The sequence below is a fragment of the Equus quagga genome, chromosome 4, assembly GCF_021613505.1.
Source record: "Equus quagga isolate Etosha38 chromosome 4, UCLA_HA_Equagga_1.0, whole genome shotgun sequence".
NCBI classification, from domain to species: Eukaryota; Metazoa; Chordata; class Mammalia; order Perissodactyla; family Equidae; genus Equus; species Equus quagga.
In genome coordinates, this window is record NC_060270.1 from 136,445,320 (window position 1) to 136,464,636 (window position 19,317).

General features: G+C 37.0%; 1 protein-coding gene across 1 annotated transcript in view; it reads right to left on the bottom strand.

Moving 5' to 3' along the window:
• Positions 1-19,317, bottom strand: part of C2CD6 (C2 calcium dependent domain containing 6) — a 160,932-nt gene that overhangs the window by 140,348 nt on the left and 1,267 nt on the right. Inside the window, 3 exon segments of the mRNA XM_046659433.1 lie at positions 759-904; positions 2,325-2,376; positions 5,325-5,414. Of these exon segments, the coding sequence (XP_046515389.1) occupies positions 759-904; positions 2,325-2,376; positions 5,325-5,414 (288 nt within the window).

Below are 19,317 nucleotides of genomic sequence, written 5' to 3' on the forward strand. Positions count from 1 at the left end.
AGGATGATAATAAGAGTATATATATTTTGGGGGTTCTTATAAAGACTAAGTAAGTTACTCCATGCAAAAATAATGAGAGTCTATATAAGAAGAAAGGAGAGAGGAAAGGAGGGGGAGATGAAAAAGAGTGCGCTACGGACTGAGCATTTGTCTCCCCTCAAATTCATATGTTGAAGCCTAAATCCTCAATGTGATGGTATTTGTAGGTGAAGTGTTTGGGAGGTAATTAGGTTATAAGAAGAGACACAAGAAAGATGATCTCTCTTTGCTCTCTGCCGTGTCACTATATACTGAGAAGATGGCTATCCACAAACCAGGAAGTAGACTCTCACCAGACACCAGCTCTGCAAGCACCTTGATCTTGAAGTCCTCACCCTCCAGAAAAGTGAGAAATAAATGTCTGTTGTTTAAGCCACCAGTCTATGGTAATTTGTTATAGCAGCCCAAAGTGACTAAGACAACATGGAAGAGGGTAGGCAGGAGGGCAAGAGAAAGATAAAGGAAAATGCATGTGTGATGAACACTCAGAACCACAGACAGTAAGATGTCAGGGAAGAAGACCACCAAGATCATGCACTTTACAGCACATGCTGTTTATTAAAAAAATACTAATATTGCCCATAATATAGAAATAATGTAAAATATCAAATAAAAAGGCATTGCTTTTGTTTCTTTCCTATCCTCTATAAAAAAGGTATAATTAGTATAGACTATTCAAAACTATAAAAATGCATTCTATACACAGAAGAGAACTTTACCTGTACAGAAAAATACTTCACTTCGTTAAACTTAATTATAGTGTTCTTTTCATTGTTTTGGGGTAGAAAGCTACACATTTTTGTAGATTTCACAACATTGTTTATAGAGATGCGGACGAACAAATTATTGTAATGTTGTAAATCAACTGAAAATAACAGATATTTAGGAAGCAAATTTTGTTATAATTGAACAATAACTCATCATAAAATTAATTCATTAAATAATTCAGGCCAAAAGCTAAGAATAATCAAATAAATAAAGAAGGTAAGTGTAGGGCACACCAAACAATAAAGTCTTTTAAAATAGTATTTTGCCCACCAATGGTAGGTACAATATAAGTAGGAAAAGAAGATAAATTCTTCCTTAGATCATGTCTCATATTTTTATCCTCACATTTCCACTATCATTCCTTTGCAAATTTTTCTATATATTATTTTCCAAGGTGACTAAACATTTGCAATATATAGTTGAAATTTTTTAAGCATAATTATCTAGAAATTCAAAAATGTAAAAAATATGTCACTCGAGAGTAATTTATTTTTAATTTTAAGAAAACAAAACTTAAAGCAGTGTTCTACTCTCTAATTCACCTCACTATATTCTTCACTTATACTACTCAACGGGTCTGTATTTTTATCTTTCATAGTACTCCATGCATTAAAACAATTTTGTTTTTATGATTTAACTAATTATCTTCAAAAATCTCTTTATACAGAATTCTCTTCAATAATTAATTTTATATAAAAAAGAAATGCCAAGTCTTCATAATAAGACTGGTTTTATGCTTATTAAATCTAATAATAAGCATTCAGCTTAATTAAAGGTGCCAAGATAGATAAATCCTTTCAACAATGTTTAAGAGAAGCACAGTTATTACTCAGCAATAAATTAGTACTTTCATCCAAGAAGATATGTATTTTTCCTTTAACTTATATGGTGATTGAGGTGGATTACAGATGGCTGAAAATTGTGTGTCACTCTCATCAGAAAGCGGAGTTTACTTTCTCTGCTCTTGAATCTGCCTGGCCCTGTGACGACATGAACATGCCGTGGACGTGACCAGGGCTGGACTAGGATGAGAGAGAAAGGCACGTGCCAGGGTGCAAAATTTAAGGAGACACCAAAAACTTCAGTAATCGAGATAAATAATATTTTAATATATATATTTTTTAAAAAATCAAAATTAATGCAGGAAAAAAATGATGAAAGACAAGACCGTGGGACTACATGGAAAGAGAGAAAGTTCCCACCATTTCAGCACCCAGCCAAATGCAAGCTCACTAAAGCATCAGACACCTAAAGGAGCCATTTTAGATATTCCAGCCCTTCCAAACTGCAGTCTGTGACAATGTCAAGCATAAGCACCACCTAATGAATGCACAGACAATGATGGCAACAATATAATTGAAATTATATTGTTATTATTATATTGAAATTATACTGAATTATATTGAAATTATAAGCATAAGCATCACCTAATGAATGCACAGACAATTGACGGCACTATATAATTGAAACAGTGATATATGACCATAGCATGGTTCTTAAATCAAAACAAAGGATACTCTTAGTTGTAAACTGTCTGCAGTTCTTTACATGAATAGCCAGGCAGCCAACCTATAACAATCAAAATAAAAACATAGTGAATCGAATTTTTAAAAGTTAATTTTCTTCCATTTTACTCTACACCAAACTACATTTAAAAAAAAAAGTTTCGGGGGCTGGCCCCGTGGCTGAGTGGTTAAGTTCGCGTGCTCTGCTGCAGGCGGCCCAGTGTTTCGTTAGTTCGAATCCTGGGCGCGGACATGGCACTGCTCATCAGACCACGCTGAGGCAGCGTCCCACATGCCACAACTAGAAGAACCCACAACGAAGAATACACAACTATGTACCAGGGGGCTTTGGGGAGAAAAAGGAAAAAATAAAATCTTTAATAAAAAAAATAAATTAAAAAAATAAAAAAAAAAGTTTCGTTGGTTAGTTTTCCTCATTAAAAACAGTTGCTCATTAGAAAGATCTAGTTAATGGAAAACACCACAAAGCAGAACTACAGAAGAAAAATAGGCAGGGTTTGTTCAAAGTAAACTTAACATGAACAAGAACACAAAGCAAAAGAAGTATTCATTATTAACTTAAATCCAACCATCACTCTTTGAATCATTTTTATTTTATATTAAACAAGAACTGATAAAATATAGCACCTTGCATATAATAAGAAATATGCCTTGCTTCAGATAAGCCTTCTTATCCAGTATCCTAAAACTACCTTCTTCAGTCAACAATCATCCATCGACTACAATATGCCAAGGGCTGTGAAATATTCATTCTCTTTTGTACAAAGTGTTTCTAAATGTTAAAGAAAATTGTATCTTATATTTAACCATAAAACTGAATACAAAATGAATACAGAACATTTGAATATTAGTATGCAGTATTAGCCAAATATATTTAGCCTTGTTTGGTCTTAAAATCCCAGTAAAAACAAAAGCAATATTACTTTAAACATTGTGAAACAAAATAAATGGCCCAATAGTATTTTTAAATGTAAGTAAATTTAAAGATTTGGTTTTAGAACAGTACAGAAAAATAGGTTAGCATTCAATATTTAATTAAAAGATTACTGTATCTAACTGATAAAATCCTAAAGAAAATATCGTGGTCTACTTCCTAAAGAAACATAGGTATGAAATGTTGTGTTAAAGGAAAGGTTCTACGTTTTCAAATTCAAAGGGGAGTAAGGCACATTACATAATCAACATTGCCAGAGGTGATTCCATGAATCCTTGGTTGTACGTGAGGAGGGTAAAACAGGGAAGCACGCCTACAATTCTGTACTGCATAATTCTACACACTGTCGTAAATCACTGCCTGCCTGCCAAGTATCTCAACATGAAGCCATGGGCAACTACCCTAACTTCCCTTCTATTTCAATAGCTACTTATACTTTACATAATAGATCCACATAACAAAGAAAAGAGAATAAATTTCTATTTAAGTATAGAAAAAGATTTAACACTCAAAAATATAATGACGACCATTCACAAGCCAGGTAGAACAAATGTGGCCACAGATTCTAAGACCCATCTGTGGCCCAAAGCAATAACCACATCAACACCTCACCCCCCCCAAACACTCTCAAACATGCTTTAAAAACAGAAAAGCAACCAGAAAGCTATTCACAAAAGCACTTGATGCACCCAATTTTAAGACACAGCTTCTTCACATTCATTCTGACAATGCGATGCGACTACACGAAACAGGAGGAGCAGGTTGTGATGCAGCTCTTCATCACTGCCTACATACGGACACAACTTGCCAAACACCTCAGAACAAATCACAGAGCTTTCAAAGGGAAAGTGATGGGATGGAAGCACGCGTTGGGAGGAGCTATCAATCAAATGCCAAACGTCTCTCTGCCAAACACTCCAGCGGACATTTAAGAGAAGTTTTTCAATGTCTAGCAATATGTAATTCAAATAAGGAAAATACAGACTATGAAATTAGGAAGTATAGGTAAAATCAAAATATTCTTCAAAAACTAAGTTCTAAAGAAATGTAGAAGTCACATTCAAGAGCATGGATTACAGAAATTGGTACGTCAACATAATGGCATGCAGAGGAGCTTACAGCAACTGATCTCAAGAACATTTTCTAAGGTTAGATTCAGAGAGTGGAGGCTTATCCTCCAACTTCGTGATTTAGGAAAGAAAGGGTTATACAATTACACAGATAAACACACACCACAGTCACTTTGTAAAAACAAAAATGTATACGTTAATATACTCTTACTTTTTCCCCCAAAAAGGTGATGTTAAATTCATCGTATATTTTTTAATCAAGAAAATGTATTAGTATATGATAGGAGCTAGAGAAGGACAAAAGAAACTCTTATTTTATACCCCCTAACTATTCTAATAGTGTTCAGAAAACAAGAACTGTAAAAGAATACCATGATATTTGACAGTTCTAAATGTACACAGATCCTCATATCCTACACTCCTTAGCACCCAAAAGAAACAGGTTTTTCTGGTTCTCAGCCCAGATATGAGGTCCTACCTGTGTGTTTGTGTGTAGGTGTGTGACTGATGAGTGTGTTTGCTTTTGTTTCTGGGCTTTCTTACTTTTTGGATGAGCGAGAGGTACGGGGTCAATTTTCACACTATGGCTCAAAGGTTCCTTAATGTGAAAATAAACACTATCGCCTGAAGAGCTCAATACAAATACTGATTCCGGGTCCCATTCTCAGATTCTCAGTTAGCAGATCTTAGGCGGGGCCCAAGAATCAATGTCTTTACAAAGTATGCCAAGTGATTCTGATGTAACTAGAGCTTGGGAATCCCTAGTATAGAAAACATTTTGTATGTGTGAGTCAAGATGTTTCCCATAATTTTGGTGATTATTAGAATGCTTTTATGATTCATAAAAATGAAACATTCATGAATATGTTATCAGAGAGGACCATTTTCTACACGAACTTATTGATTACCAAATAACAAACACTGACCAGTCTTCGTATGAAATAAGGAGAAATCTGCACAGGTTTACTGAGGATTAGTCATACATACCACATCCCCAAACGGCACTAAAGTTGTCGGTGCCTCAGGTGTTACTTCCACTTCTTTACTTTCAGACCCTTTAAGCGTTTTTCTCAGCATCTACAATGTAAATAAATTAAGATAATATTTTATGAGTATCTAGTAAGATTAAGGTATTATTCTAGGCAGTGGGATATTAATATGACTAGAAAACTCATCCATACCCCCAATAAGTTTATCAATAATTTAGCAGAGAAACAAAATGTACACAATTAAATATAAAATAACCAAGGAAATCATGAGAGAGGAGAGAGGTGCGTAGTAGCATGAACGACAAGCCTTCCTTGCTAACTAAAAGCGACCACCATGACCAGGTCGCAGACTTACCCTGATGTGGACGAGGTACCGTATCCCACACACGGCAGTGATCCTTCAGTTATCAGCCACCAAAGGAAGTGGAATTTAACCCTTTGGAACAGCAGGTACACTAGAATGGAGCCATGAACAGATGGCTTTTGGTTTTTAGCTGTGTGCTTTCCTCCAGAGTAACTTCACTGACTGATACTTGTGGGTTAGTATTTAACTTTGTTTTAAGGGCTCTGGTCACTATACACAATGGCTAGTCTTTAAAAATTACAAGACTTTTTGTGTGTGTGTGTGTGTGAGGAAGATTGTCCCTGAGCTAACAACTGGGCCAATCTTCCTCTATTTTGTATGTGGGATGCTGCCACAGAGTGGCCTGATGAGTGGTGGGTAGGTCTGTGCCCAGGATCTGAACCCGCGAACCCCAGGCTACCGAAGCAGAGCGTGTGAACTTAACGACTATGCCACTGGACCGGTCCCCAAGATGCTGTAATACAGATTTTAATAGTAAAGTAAAGAGAAAAGGAGAGGAGGGGACTGGAGGGAAGAGGTGCGGGAAATAGGGGAAAACTGCCTATTAAAAATCCAGCCTGAAAGGAGAATTATATTTATCCACAACCTTTTCTGAACTTGAATTGACATGGTCTTATTTATAAGAATTAACTTCCCAGGAATCTTCATTGCTATGTGCCTTTCAAGAATTACTTGTTCAATTCTTAAAGTATATAATAAATCTTTAGTTATGTTGAAAATTTTGTTTTAAAGTATATAACAAATACTTCAGTTGTAATGAAAAAATTTGTTTTATGTATCTTGGGTCATTTTGTTATCATTGCATCTGAATGGTTTAATTTGTTTTATATACATGATTTAATGTAGCTTAAGGTGACTGAGTCACAATTACTGTAATGTCACAAAAATATCAAACTTTGGTACATTATATGCATATTTAATGTGCAAGCTCATGCTTTCCAATGTTTTGATAACCTCATTATGGAAGTCTACTTTGAATGTGCATTTCAATAAATACAAAATAATGGGGAAAAAACTCCTTTAGAATACTGATGCTTAAGTTATCCTTAACAACCTGGTAAAAATACTGCCCCCTCTTCCTTTTACTACCTTTTTACTTTTCCTTCCTCATCTGAGCAGAGCTCTCTTCAATGGCAGCAACATGAGCAGAACAACTCTTTGCCAAAATTATTCTAGAACCTTGAACAAAAGTTCTAAAGACTAGTCTCATAAAGCCTTCTGACACCATCTAGAATTTCTCCTCACCTGCAGAGAACTTTGATCTCAGTTAATTGCACTATGCCTTTCATCTTTGTCACTTGTGGCCTGGAAGAGACATCCCTCATGGCACTTCTATTAAAAAGCCTGTACATTCACTCATATGGTTCTGTACATCTTCCCTGATGACTTTTTTGACCCACTCTCCTCCATCCCACAGTTTTCTCTGAAGACCCACTAGCCCACATACCTAAGCTTTTCCTAGGCCATCCCTACTTCCCAGCACTAATGGAAACCTCCCCATCCTGACAACATTAACATTTACTCATATGCTGGCACAAGTATGCACCTGGCTGGGCCGATCCCAGCTCAAAGTGTTCCTCCCTCAGCAAGCTCAGTCTAGTGTTGAAGACGGACAGATGAGAAAACAATTATGGTTGCACTGTAAGAAAAACAACTGCTCAGAAGAGAGAATTTTGTGTTTCCTCTTTCTCTATACTAGATACTAGAGAGCCCAACCCAGATCTTCCACAGGGGAAAAAGAATAACTTCTTCGGCTGCTCAGACCTTGCCATTCATTGTGCAAGCTACAGGTACATGGAATTATTAAGTCTCAAAAGGATTTTTTTTAATCATCCTTTTCCCTCCCAAGCTCAGGAACAGTGACTCTTTTGCACCCTCAGACAAATGTTCTGAGGAAAGTGTGAGTTTCACACTCAAAGGGCTTGTATCAGTGCCTGCAGGCTTTCAGGGTATTTCATTTGCCAGCTAAGTGGACTGACCAAATTACATTACCCTAGGTGGTAGAATATTTAGTCTGCTTAGAAAATAGATGAGGACTGAGCATAAAAAATGTCATGGCAAAGGGACCAGCCCAGTGGTGTAGTGGTTAAGTTCACGTGCTCCAGCTTCGGTGGCCCAGGGTTCGCAAGTTCAGATCTCGGGCACGGACCTAGCACCATTCATCAAGCCATGCTGTGGCGGCATCCCACATAAAATAGAGGAGGATTGGCACAGATGATAGCTCAGGGACAATCTTCCTCAAGCAAAAAAATGAGAGATTGGCAACAGATGTTAGCTCAGGGTCAATCTTCCTCACAAAAAAAAAAAAAAAATTCATGGCAAAGCATTTTAAAAAGTTAGCAAAAATAAAGATACATCATGCACTTGGGTTTCACAAAAAGACAAATGTTCCAAATTTGCTAATCTCTTCTGTGATGATAAATGGCTGTCACTACTATGTAAACTAGCAAATATTTCTAAATACATATTTCTTAACCAGACCTTCAAACCACTACATCACAAAGTATTAAATTGTGCTTTTCAAAAATAGTGATGCTTATTGAATTTTGTACCACTAATAAGTAAAACAATTAAAAATCATCTTTAGAAATACTGGTTACTTATCATTTTTAATTTTGTATATTGTAGAATTTATAAAGTAAATTGCAGTGCATTTATGTAATGTATAAATAAATATATAAACATTGGTGATAGATGCTCATATGTTTTTTACTGATAAGATTATGCAATCAAAAAAATTTGGAGACTACTGCTATAAAGTCACATGTAGCTGCCTGCGATTATGTTTTGCTTTCCTAACTCTGCCTTCCTGGAGGCTTCAAGCTGCCAGTTGCATGCATATGCCCACATGGGCACAGTCTGCTTAGCCTGAAGGTAGCATACCCTCTCCATTTGATAGCCTGCCACCTTCAATCTGAGGTGGAGGTAGGAGTTCCATAATAGTTTTCAATTTAGACTCATTATCAGAAAGGGTTGGATAAAGCTGATACATAGTTCCTCATTTGACTGTCCACTTTTTCACAAATACTCATGGTCATAACCCTGGAGCAAAAGAGAAGCAGGGGCTAAGATTCCAGGACCAGGCCCCACTCAGGATGCTTAAGAACTATCTCAGAAACACAGGGAGAAACAGTGTTAGGGAAGGAGGCGATGATACTTCAAGTGGGTTTGAAGAAGTAAAAAATAAAGAACTAGAGGGAGAGGCTGGCCTGGTGGCACAGCGGTTAAGTGTGCACATTCCGCTTCGGTGGCCTGGGGTTCGCCGGTTTGGTTCCTGGGTACAGACATGACACCGCTTGTCAAGCCATGCTGTGGTAGGCGTCCCACATATAAAGTAGAGGAAGATGGGCATGGATGTTAGCTCAGGGCCAGTCTTCCTCAGTGAAAAGAGGAGGATTGGCAGCAGATGTTAGCTCAGGGCTAATCTTCCTCAAACAAACAAACAAACAAAAACAAAAAAAGAACTAGAGGGAGAGGAGCCTAGACAGAATAAATAAGTGCAAAAGCATAAGGAATCAAGACACAGTTTACATTATATTATTATTTTTATGTAAGTATTTTAATTATACTTAGGAATATATATTTATATGTACTTAAATATAAATATTATTATATCATATATATAAATATATGTAAATATTTATATTATATTAATTATATTATATATCATATATAAATATTATATTTATATATTATATTATTGCATCATGTTACATTTATATAATACATAAGCATATTATATATTATATAAAAAATATACAGTTCAGCTCCTCAAATTGAGCTATAGATTTAATGCAATCAAAATCAAAATCTCAACAAGTTCTCCCACGGAAATTGATAAGCTTTTCAAAAAATTAATATGAAAATGGAAAGGCCAAGAATAGCCAAGACAATCTTAAAGAAGAAAAACAGAATGAAGTACTTAAAAACTGAAGAAATAAAGACATTATTCCTTAATGTCTAAAGGCATTCGCACAGGGAGTATAAATGCACCAAAGAAAATGATTAGAGAGTCTACAAACAGACCCACACATTTATGCACATGTCATCTGTGACAAAGTTGGCACTGAGGAATAGTGGGGAAGAAATCCTCTCAGCTGGGTCAAGTAGAAATCTCCACACACAAAAAAAGAATGAAAGTACAAAAGGAAGAAAGAGGAGAGAAAAAAAAGAAAAGAAAATCTAGCTTGTACTCACATCACACACAAAGAAATCTGTTACAAGTCAACTGTAGATCTCAACATGAAAGGAAAACCAATTAGAAGGTAATATAGGAGACTATTTCCATGACGCTGGGGAGAAGATTCCTAAAACAGAAGACAAAGAGCAATAGCTATAAAGAAAAAGTTTGATACATTAAACCACATTAAATGTAATACCTTCTGCTTATAAAAAGACACCATTAAGAAAGTGAAAACATATGCCACTGACTGGAAGAAGAAATTTGCAACATGTCTAATATAACCGGCAGAGGGCCTATAACTAGGATTTCTATGCAAGCTTATACAAATTAATAAGCAGGGCAGATAATCCAACAGAAAAATGGAAAGGAGACAGACTTGAACAGGCACTTCACCAAAGAGTTTATATGATGGCTAACAAACATTTGGAAGGGAATTCATTCTCATTAGTCATCGGGAAATGAGAGTTAACACCCACAAAGGGATACACTACGCATCCCTCGGATGGCTAAAAATAAAGAGACTGACAATATGAAGAGGCAAGGACGTGGAGTAACTAGAACTCCAACACACCACCAGTGGGAATACAAACTGGTATATCCTCTTTGAAAAACTGTTTGGCATTAAGTACTGAAGTTGAGCATATACATAATTATGACCCAGAAATTCCATTCCTAGATATATCCCCAAGAGAATGTATGCACACGTATATCAAAAGACATGCACAAGAATGTTCACAGCTGTATTATTTACCATAGCTGAAAACTAGAAACAACCCAATATCCATCAACAAAAGAACAGATATAGATAATGTGATATATTCGTACAATGGAATACTATAGAGCAAGGAAAATGAGTAACTACACCTACACACAACAACATGGATGAATCTCACAAATAGACAAAATATTGAACAAAAAACACCCCAAAATACATATTTTTAAAAGCACACAGGATATTCTGCAGGATATGCTAGACCATGAAACCAGTCTCAGTAAATTTTACAGAACTGAAATCATACAAAGATGTTCTCCTACTCCCACAGTACAAATTATAAATAAAGAACACAAGGGAACTTGAGAAATACACAAATCTCGGAAATTAAAAACACATCTCTAGGGGCTGGCCCCGTGACCGAGTGGTTAAGTTCGCATACTCCACTTCAGTGGCCTGGGGTTTCGCCAGTTCGGACCCTGGGCTCAGACATGGTACCGCTCATCAGGCCACTTTGAGGCAGCATCCCACATGCCACAACTAGAAGGACCCACAACTAAAATATACAACTATGTACTGGGAGGATTTGGGGACAAAAAGCAAGAAAAGAAAAGAAGATTGGCAACAGTTGTTAGCTCAGGTGCCAATCTTAAAAAACAAAAACAAAAAAACACCTCTAAACAAGCCACGGGTCAAAGAAGAAAAACAACGGAAATCAGAAAATATTATGAGCTGAATGAAAATGAAAACACAACATAAAATTTATAGGGTGCAGGGGGTGGCCCCATTGCCTAGTGGTTAAGTTCACGTGCTCTGTGTTGGCAGCCCGGGTTCGCAGGTTCAGTTCCCACATGCGGACCTACTCATCAGCCATGCTGTGGCAGAGACCCTCATACAAAACAGAGGAAGACTGGCACAGATGTGAGCTCAGGGAGAATCTTCCTCAAGCAAAAAGAGGAAGATTGGCAACAGGTGTTAGCTAAGGGCCGATCTCCCTCGGGGGAAAAAAAAATTTATAGGGTACAGTTAAAGCACTGTTTAGAAGAAAATTGATAGCATTAAACACCATCATACTTTTAAAAATAAGAGCAAGCAAAACCCAAAGTAAGCAGGAGGAAGGAAACAAAGACTAGAACGGAAATCATTGAGATTTAAAAAATAGAAAAAAAATCAATGAAACTAAAGATAGGTTCTCTGGAAAGATCACCAAAACTGACAAACCTTTAGCTAGACTGATGAAGAAAAAAAGAGAGAGGTCACAAATTACCAAAAACAAGAATGAAACAGGACACCACTACAAACCTGTGACAATTAAAAGGATTATAAGGGAATACTATTACATTAATCCCTGTGGCTGCTGTAACAAATCACCATAAACTTGGTGGCTTACACACATGTGTTCTTTCCAGTTCCCAAGGCCAGCGGTCTGCAATCAGTGCCACTGCACCAACATGGAGCAGCCAGCAGGGCAACACTCCCTCTAGAGGCCGGAGGGAGAAGCCGTTCTTGTGTCTTCCAGCCTCTGGAGACTGCCAGCATGCCTTGGCTTGTGCCACATCACTCCAATCTCTGCATTTGTGACCATATGGCCTTCTTTTCTGAGTGTTCCAAATGTCCCTCTTTCTCTTTTATAAGGACATTGGTGATTACATTTAGGGGCCACTCAGAGAATCCAGGATAATCTCCCCATCTCAAAATCCTAAACTTCATTCGTCTGCAGTTTATTGCCATATGAGGTAACTACTACAACCATAAACCATTTTATGCTAACAAATTAGACAATTTAGATGAAACAGAAAAATTCCTAGAAAGACACAAATTACAAAAACTGACTTGAGAAGAAAGAATATCTGAAAACTTGTTACCTATAACAAGAAAAGAAATTGAATTAGCAATTAAAATTCTTTCTACAAAGAAAAACCCAGGCCCAGATTGCATCACTGATGAATTCTATCAAACACTTAAAGAAGAAATTATAACAACGCTTCACAAATTCTTCCAGGAAAAGAAAAAGGGAAGAGGAAGGAACACTTCTCAAGTTATCCTATGAGGTCACTATCATGTTAATACCAAAGCCAGACAGACATCTCAAGATGCGAAAACAACAGGTCAATACCCCTCATGAACACAGAGGCAAAAGTCCTTCACAAAATATTAGTAAACAAAATCCAGCAACATATAAAAAGACCATATACCATGACAAAGTGGGATTTTCAATCTAATAATCAGTTAACGTAATAAACCATGTTAATAAACACGTTCAATAAAGAACAAAAATCACATGATAATTTCAACAAATGCAGAAAATGTATTTTACAAAATCCAAAATGCATTCTTAATAAAAACGCTGTGGGCCGGCTCCATGGCCAAGTGGTTGTTTGTGCGCTCTGCTTCAGCCGCCCAGGGTTTCGCAGGTACAGATCCTGGGCACGGACATGGCACCGCTCATCAGGCCATGCTGAGGCGGCATCCCACATAGCACAACCAGAGGCACTCACAACTAGAATATACAACTATGTACTAGGGAGATTTGGGGAGAAAAAGAAAAAAAAAAAGATTGGTAACAGCTCTTAGCTCAGGTGCCAATCTTTAAAAATAAATAAATAAATAAAAACTCTGAACAAACGAGAAATAGAAGGGAACTTGCTCAACAACATGCTCTGTCAAATGCTCTCCACAGGACTGACAGGCAGTGTCCACTCACTACTTTTAACCAGTACTGTACTATAGGGTTGATCCAGCACAATCAGAGAGGAAAAAGAAATGAAAAGTATCCACATTTGAAAGGAAGAAATAAAATTGTCTTTATTTGCAGGCAACACAATCCTGTATACATAAACTCCTAAGGAATCCACAAAAAAAAGAAAGAAAAAGGAAACTAGTAGAACTAATGAACGAGTTCAGCAAGGTATCAAGATACAAGAACAAAATATAAAAATCAATTTTATTTCTATATGGTACAATTAACCATTGAAATGAAATTAAGAAAACAACTATATCTGAAATAGCACCAAAATAATACAATACTTAGGAATAAATTTAACAGAAAAAATGTAAGACTTGTACACTGAAAACTACAAAAAATTTCTGAGTGAAATTAAATAAGAGCTAAAGGAATCAAAAACATTTTATGTTCATGGATGGAAAGATTCAATACTGTTAAGATATCAATTCCCAAACTGATCTATATAGAGCCAACAAAATATACAAACCACTAGTTTACTTAATCAAGACAGGGGATAAAACACAAATAAGAAATTACAAGGTGGAAATAACCCCTGAAACAGAGAAGATTTTTAAAAATCAGACAAGGCTACTTTGCAGACCTGCAAATATATTTTAAAACCTAAATAAAATGTATAACTTCCTAACCAAATAAAATGAACAAAACTGACCCTGTTAGTGGTAAAGAGCTTAAACATACTAATTTTCATAAAAGAAATAGAGAAAGTTAGCAAGGAACTACCACCACAGAAAAGTGCCAGGTCCAGGTGATTTCACAGGAAATTCTACCAAACCGTCAAAGACCAGCGATCCCTGGGCACCATAAATTGCCCCAGAGTATTGAATATTAAAGAAAGCTTTCTTATTTTTTTTATGAAGCAAGTAGAGCATCAATATTTAAACCCATAAAGAAAATTATAGAGGGGCCGGCACCATGGCTGAGTGGTTAAGTTCGCACACTCCACTTCTGGCGGCCCAGGGTTTCGCCAGTTCAAATCCTGGGCGTGGATACGGCACCACTCATCAGGCCACACTGAGGCAGCATCCCACATAGCACAACTAGGAGGACCCACAACTAAAAATACACAACTATGTACCAGGGGGCATTGGGGAGAAAAAGGAAAAATAAAATCTTTAAAAAAAAAAAGAAAAAAGAAAATTATACATTAATATCACTTATAAATATTGATACAAAAATACTAAATGAAATAATAAACAGAATCTGTGCTACCTTAAGAAAATAATATGCAATAAACAACCCAATCAAAAAATAGGAAGAGAATATGAAAGACATTTTTCCAAGGAAGATATCCAAAGGGCCAAAAGACACATGAAATGATGCTCAACATCACTAATTATTAGGGAAATGCAAATCAAAACTACAGTGAGATATCACCTTACATCCGTTAGAATGGCTGTAATCACCAAGACACAAAACAACAAATGTTGGAGAGGATGTGGAGAAAAGGGAACATTCATACACTGCTGGCGGGAACGCAAACTGGTGCAGCCACTATGGAGAACAGTTTGGAGTTTCTCAAAAAATTAAAAATAGAAATACCATACGATCCAGCTATCTCACTAGTGGGTATTTATCTAAAGAACTTGAAATCAACGATCCAAAGAGATTTATGCACCCCTATGTTCACTGCAACATTATTCATAATAGCCAAGATGTGGAAGCAACCCAAGTTCCCATCCATAGATGAATGGATAAAGAAGATGTGGTGTATATACACAATGGAATACCACTCAGCCACAAAAAAAAATACAAAATTGTCCCATTTGCAAGAACATGGATGGACCTTGAGGGTATGATGATATGCAAAATAAGCCAGAGAAAGACAAAAACTACATTATTTCACTCACATGTGGAAAATAACAAATACATGGATACAGAGAACAGAATAGTGATTACCAGAGGAGAAGGGGATTGGGGGGTGGGCAAAAGGGATAAAGTCACATATATGTATGGTGATGGATGAAAAGTAGACTACTGGGAGTGAGCTTGATGCAGTGTATTCAGGAAATGATAAACAATAACATACCTGAAATTACACAATGTTATAAACCATTACAATCCCAATAAAATTAATTTTTAAAAAAGAAAATAACATGCAATAATCAGGTGGGATCAATTCCAGGAATGCAAGTAGGTTCAACATGAGGGAATTCATTAATATAATATACCATATCAACAGATCTAAGGAGAAAAATTATATGATTATCTCCATACCTGTTTAAATGGCCTCTGACAAAATTCAACACCCTTTCCTGGTTAAAATTCTCAAGAAAATATGAATTAAGCCAGTTTTGAAGCCAGTATTCATTTGGTGGGGAAACAGAGAGGCAGTTTTACTAAGATTAAGAACACGGCCCAGTTGCTTACTACCTCCACCACTACTCAACATATCACTGGTGCTATTAGCCAAAGCAATTAGATAAGAGAAGTCAATAAAGGCAAGAAAATTGGAGGAAAAAAGTGGTAAAACTACCTCTATCTGAAGATGAACTGATAGTATATCTAAATGCTAGAGAATTAATAATAACACTAACTCAGATGTTTAAAAAATTCAATAAGGAAGCAGGATATGAAATTAACATATATAAATCAATAGCCTTAATATAGGTAAATAATAACTAAAGGATATTGAGTAGGAAAAGCCTCACTTCAGGAATAATCTTAACAAGAAGTATACAAAACTCCTAAGAGGAAAATTTTAAAATACTTCTGAAAGACATAAAAGTGGACTTGAATAAAGGGAAAGATATCTCTTGTTCTTGGACAAGACAGGTCAATCAACATCATGATGTCACTTCTACCTATTTTATCAATTTAATGCAATCCTTATTTAAAAAAAACAAACAAGCTTCTCTGAGATAAACAAGTTAACAGTAATGTGTTTTCAAAAAGCAGGAATAGGGGCCAGCCAGGTCTCGTAGTGGTTAAGTTCGCACACACTGCTTTGGCGGCCCAGGGTTCGCAGGTTCAGATCCCAGGCGCAGACCTACACACCACTCATCAAGCCACACTGTGGCGGCGTCCCACATACAAAGTAGAGGAAGATTTTCCTCAAGCAAAAAGAGGATGATTGGCAACAGATGTTAGCTCAGGGCCAATCTTCCTCACCAAAAAGGAAAAAAGGGGAGAATATTCAAGAAATCACTGGAAACGAAAAGCTACAAGGGAAGGACCAGCCCTACATGACATTAAAATTTACTATAAGTCTTTAAAATAAAATAATATGGTCCTGATATATAACTCGATAAACAGACCAGTGGAATAGAATAGAAAGTCCAGGGGAAAAAATCAAATACATATGGTAACTTAGTAAAAAGGCAACATCTCAAGTCACTAGGGCAAAGATCTTTTTTTTTTTTTTTTAAATAAATGGTGTTGGAACAAGTATTTGGAAAAAGAAAAAATTAAATCCATACCTCACAACATACAGTCCAAATAAATCAGGATTTAAATGTAAAAATGACATATGAATACTAGAAGGCAACATAGGTAAATTCCTTTATACACTCATATACCTGGATGCACATAAACAGTTTTTAACTAAGACGCAAAATTCAGATGCAATAAGACTGATAAACTTGACCTCATAAAATTAAGAACCTTTTGCATAGCAAAAAGCATCATAAACAGTCAAAAGACAGCTACTGAATTTTGAGAAAATATTTGCGAGACATATCACAGATGCAGATCTAATACCCTTAATAAATACAGAATTTTTGAAAAACTGAAGGGGAAAAGTACAAAACACTGATAGGAAAATGACTTGAATGAGCAATTCATACACACAAAGATTTTAAAAGGGACTTTAAACAAACAAAAAGATAATTCATGGCCTCATTTCATGCCACTCTTCCTCTCACTCCGTGTTCCGTGAAGCTTTCAAATTATCCCTCTGCAGAAACCTCACTCTTGTTTATTGCCTCTTATGCCCTCTATCCTCCCCTGACTCTTCAAATGGCTAGCCTCTTCTCATTTTCAGGTTCTCACTTAAAAGCCACCTCCTCAGAGAGGCTTCTCAGACCCCATCCGAGTCGTACCTGTCCCTCCAGCACCATCGTCCTCTATCCCAGCGCTCTCTCATCTCCTCAGAACAGCACCATCTGGGACTGTCTCTCCAATCTGAACGCTGGCTTCCCCAGGGAAGGTGCTTTGCTTGTCTTGTTCAAGGTTGTATCCTCAGTGTCTAGCACAAAGCTTGGCATATATTTCAAAGAACAGATGTAATTAAAGTAAAGTAACAAAAGGTCAGGAAGTAGCATAGAGATTTCAGGATTGGGGAGGTGCAGTCTCAGAGTGAAGACAAGGCCCAAGATGTAGCACTGCGGTGGGCTGCTGAAAGGAATGAGGGAGGCTCAAAGAACGGACGTGAAGGTGCCGGGGAGATGAGCCACACTTTTACTAAAGTCATAAACTACGGTATTCCTCCATCTGAGCACTATCTCTAGCTAACCCTTCCAATTCTCTTAGTAGCTCACATTCAATAAACCTTTTTCTAAATCTCACTGAGATCTCCAGACGCTCATCCCCCCTTTCTTTCACCCAGTTCATCAAACTCTTCCGGCTGCACTTGCTTCCTTCTCCAGCCTACATCCTCACTCGACCATCCCCACACCAACGCCATCCTTTTCCTCTGTCTACAGCAATTCTCAAACATGAGTCTACGAATCACCTGAGACAGTTTAAAATTTGAGCATATTCCGGGGGCCCCACCCTCTGAGTCAGCAGGTGTAAGGTGGAGGCCCAGGAATCCAGATTTTAACAAGCACTCCAGAAGATGTGGATACCAGTGATCCAGGGGTAATTTGAACACGGGTCTGGAGGAAGAGATGCCCTTCTTCCTATCCAAGGAGGATACCTCCACCTGTGCTCTGGAGCCTGTCCTCTTCCATCCCCACAGAACCGCACTTCATCCTCCTCACTCTCTACTACTTCTTTAATCTCTCCTTAAATCCTGATAGTCAAAACCATTTTTTCAACAAAGCACATCTGATCCATGTCATCCCTCTGCTTGAAAACCACCAGCTTTTCCCACCACCCTGTAGTAGCGATTCTCAACTCTGAACATCCTTGAAATCAAATGTGTTCCAAGCATTATCTGCAAACTACTGTTTTCCAAAATGCATTCTGAGAGATGTGAAACACACCTGAGAGAGAGATTTGCTTCCAACTTTTAAAAAAAGCTATGTATTTTGTATAGAAAATGCTAAACCTAATTACATAGCTCTTCTTATTATCCTATGATGATCTGCTTTCAAGAAATCATGTGCCATACACAAAAAATGCCAAGAAGTCATAGAAAAGACTACCTGTTGCCCAAATATGTAATGTGTCATCTGTGTACCGACGCGTAGGCGGCCTTTACTAAATTGAAGAGAAGTCATCCATTCCATGTTCAATGGTCTACATTATGTATCTTAGAGTAGCTGCTATGCTAATTTTAATAACATATAGTTATCACATTACTCTAAGTTTACCGTATAATAAACATCTATCCTACATAAACTCATTCATCTGGATCTGTGTCAGAAGACTCCATTTGTGAGGTCATAACCAAATTCAAGTGCCCATTTCATTTCCTAAGCTCTTTTGGTTGTTTTGTCAAAATAGTAAAATATCCTATGGTCAAATAATTTGGGAAACCAAACTTGAGTAAACAAGAGACCTTGCATATACGTGCACCGCTCTTTTTTGAGTGTTTGTAGATGCTGTTGTATCTGTAAGCAGACTCCATTAAAAACACTGCCGCAGGGTAGCTTTTTGTCATTATAGATTTTCCCAGTCAGTAGACAGTCAAGAGCCAGCTACTCTTATGTGGGGAGATTTCCTTTTTTTCAGGAGAAAAAGAGATCCTCAAAAAAATATTGCAAATCACCATTCTCCAGAATAAAGTCCAAATTCCTTAAAAGGACATACAACAAAAACCTTCTATGGCCTAGATTTCCAAGCACATCTCTCTTACACAACCTTTGCAATTTTTCCTAGTATC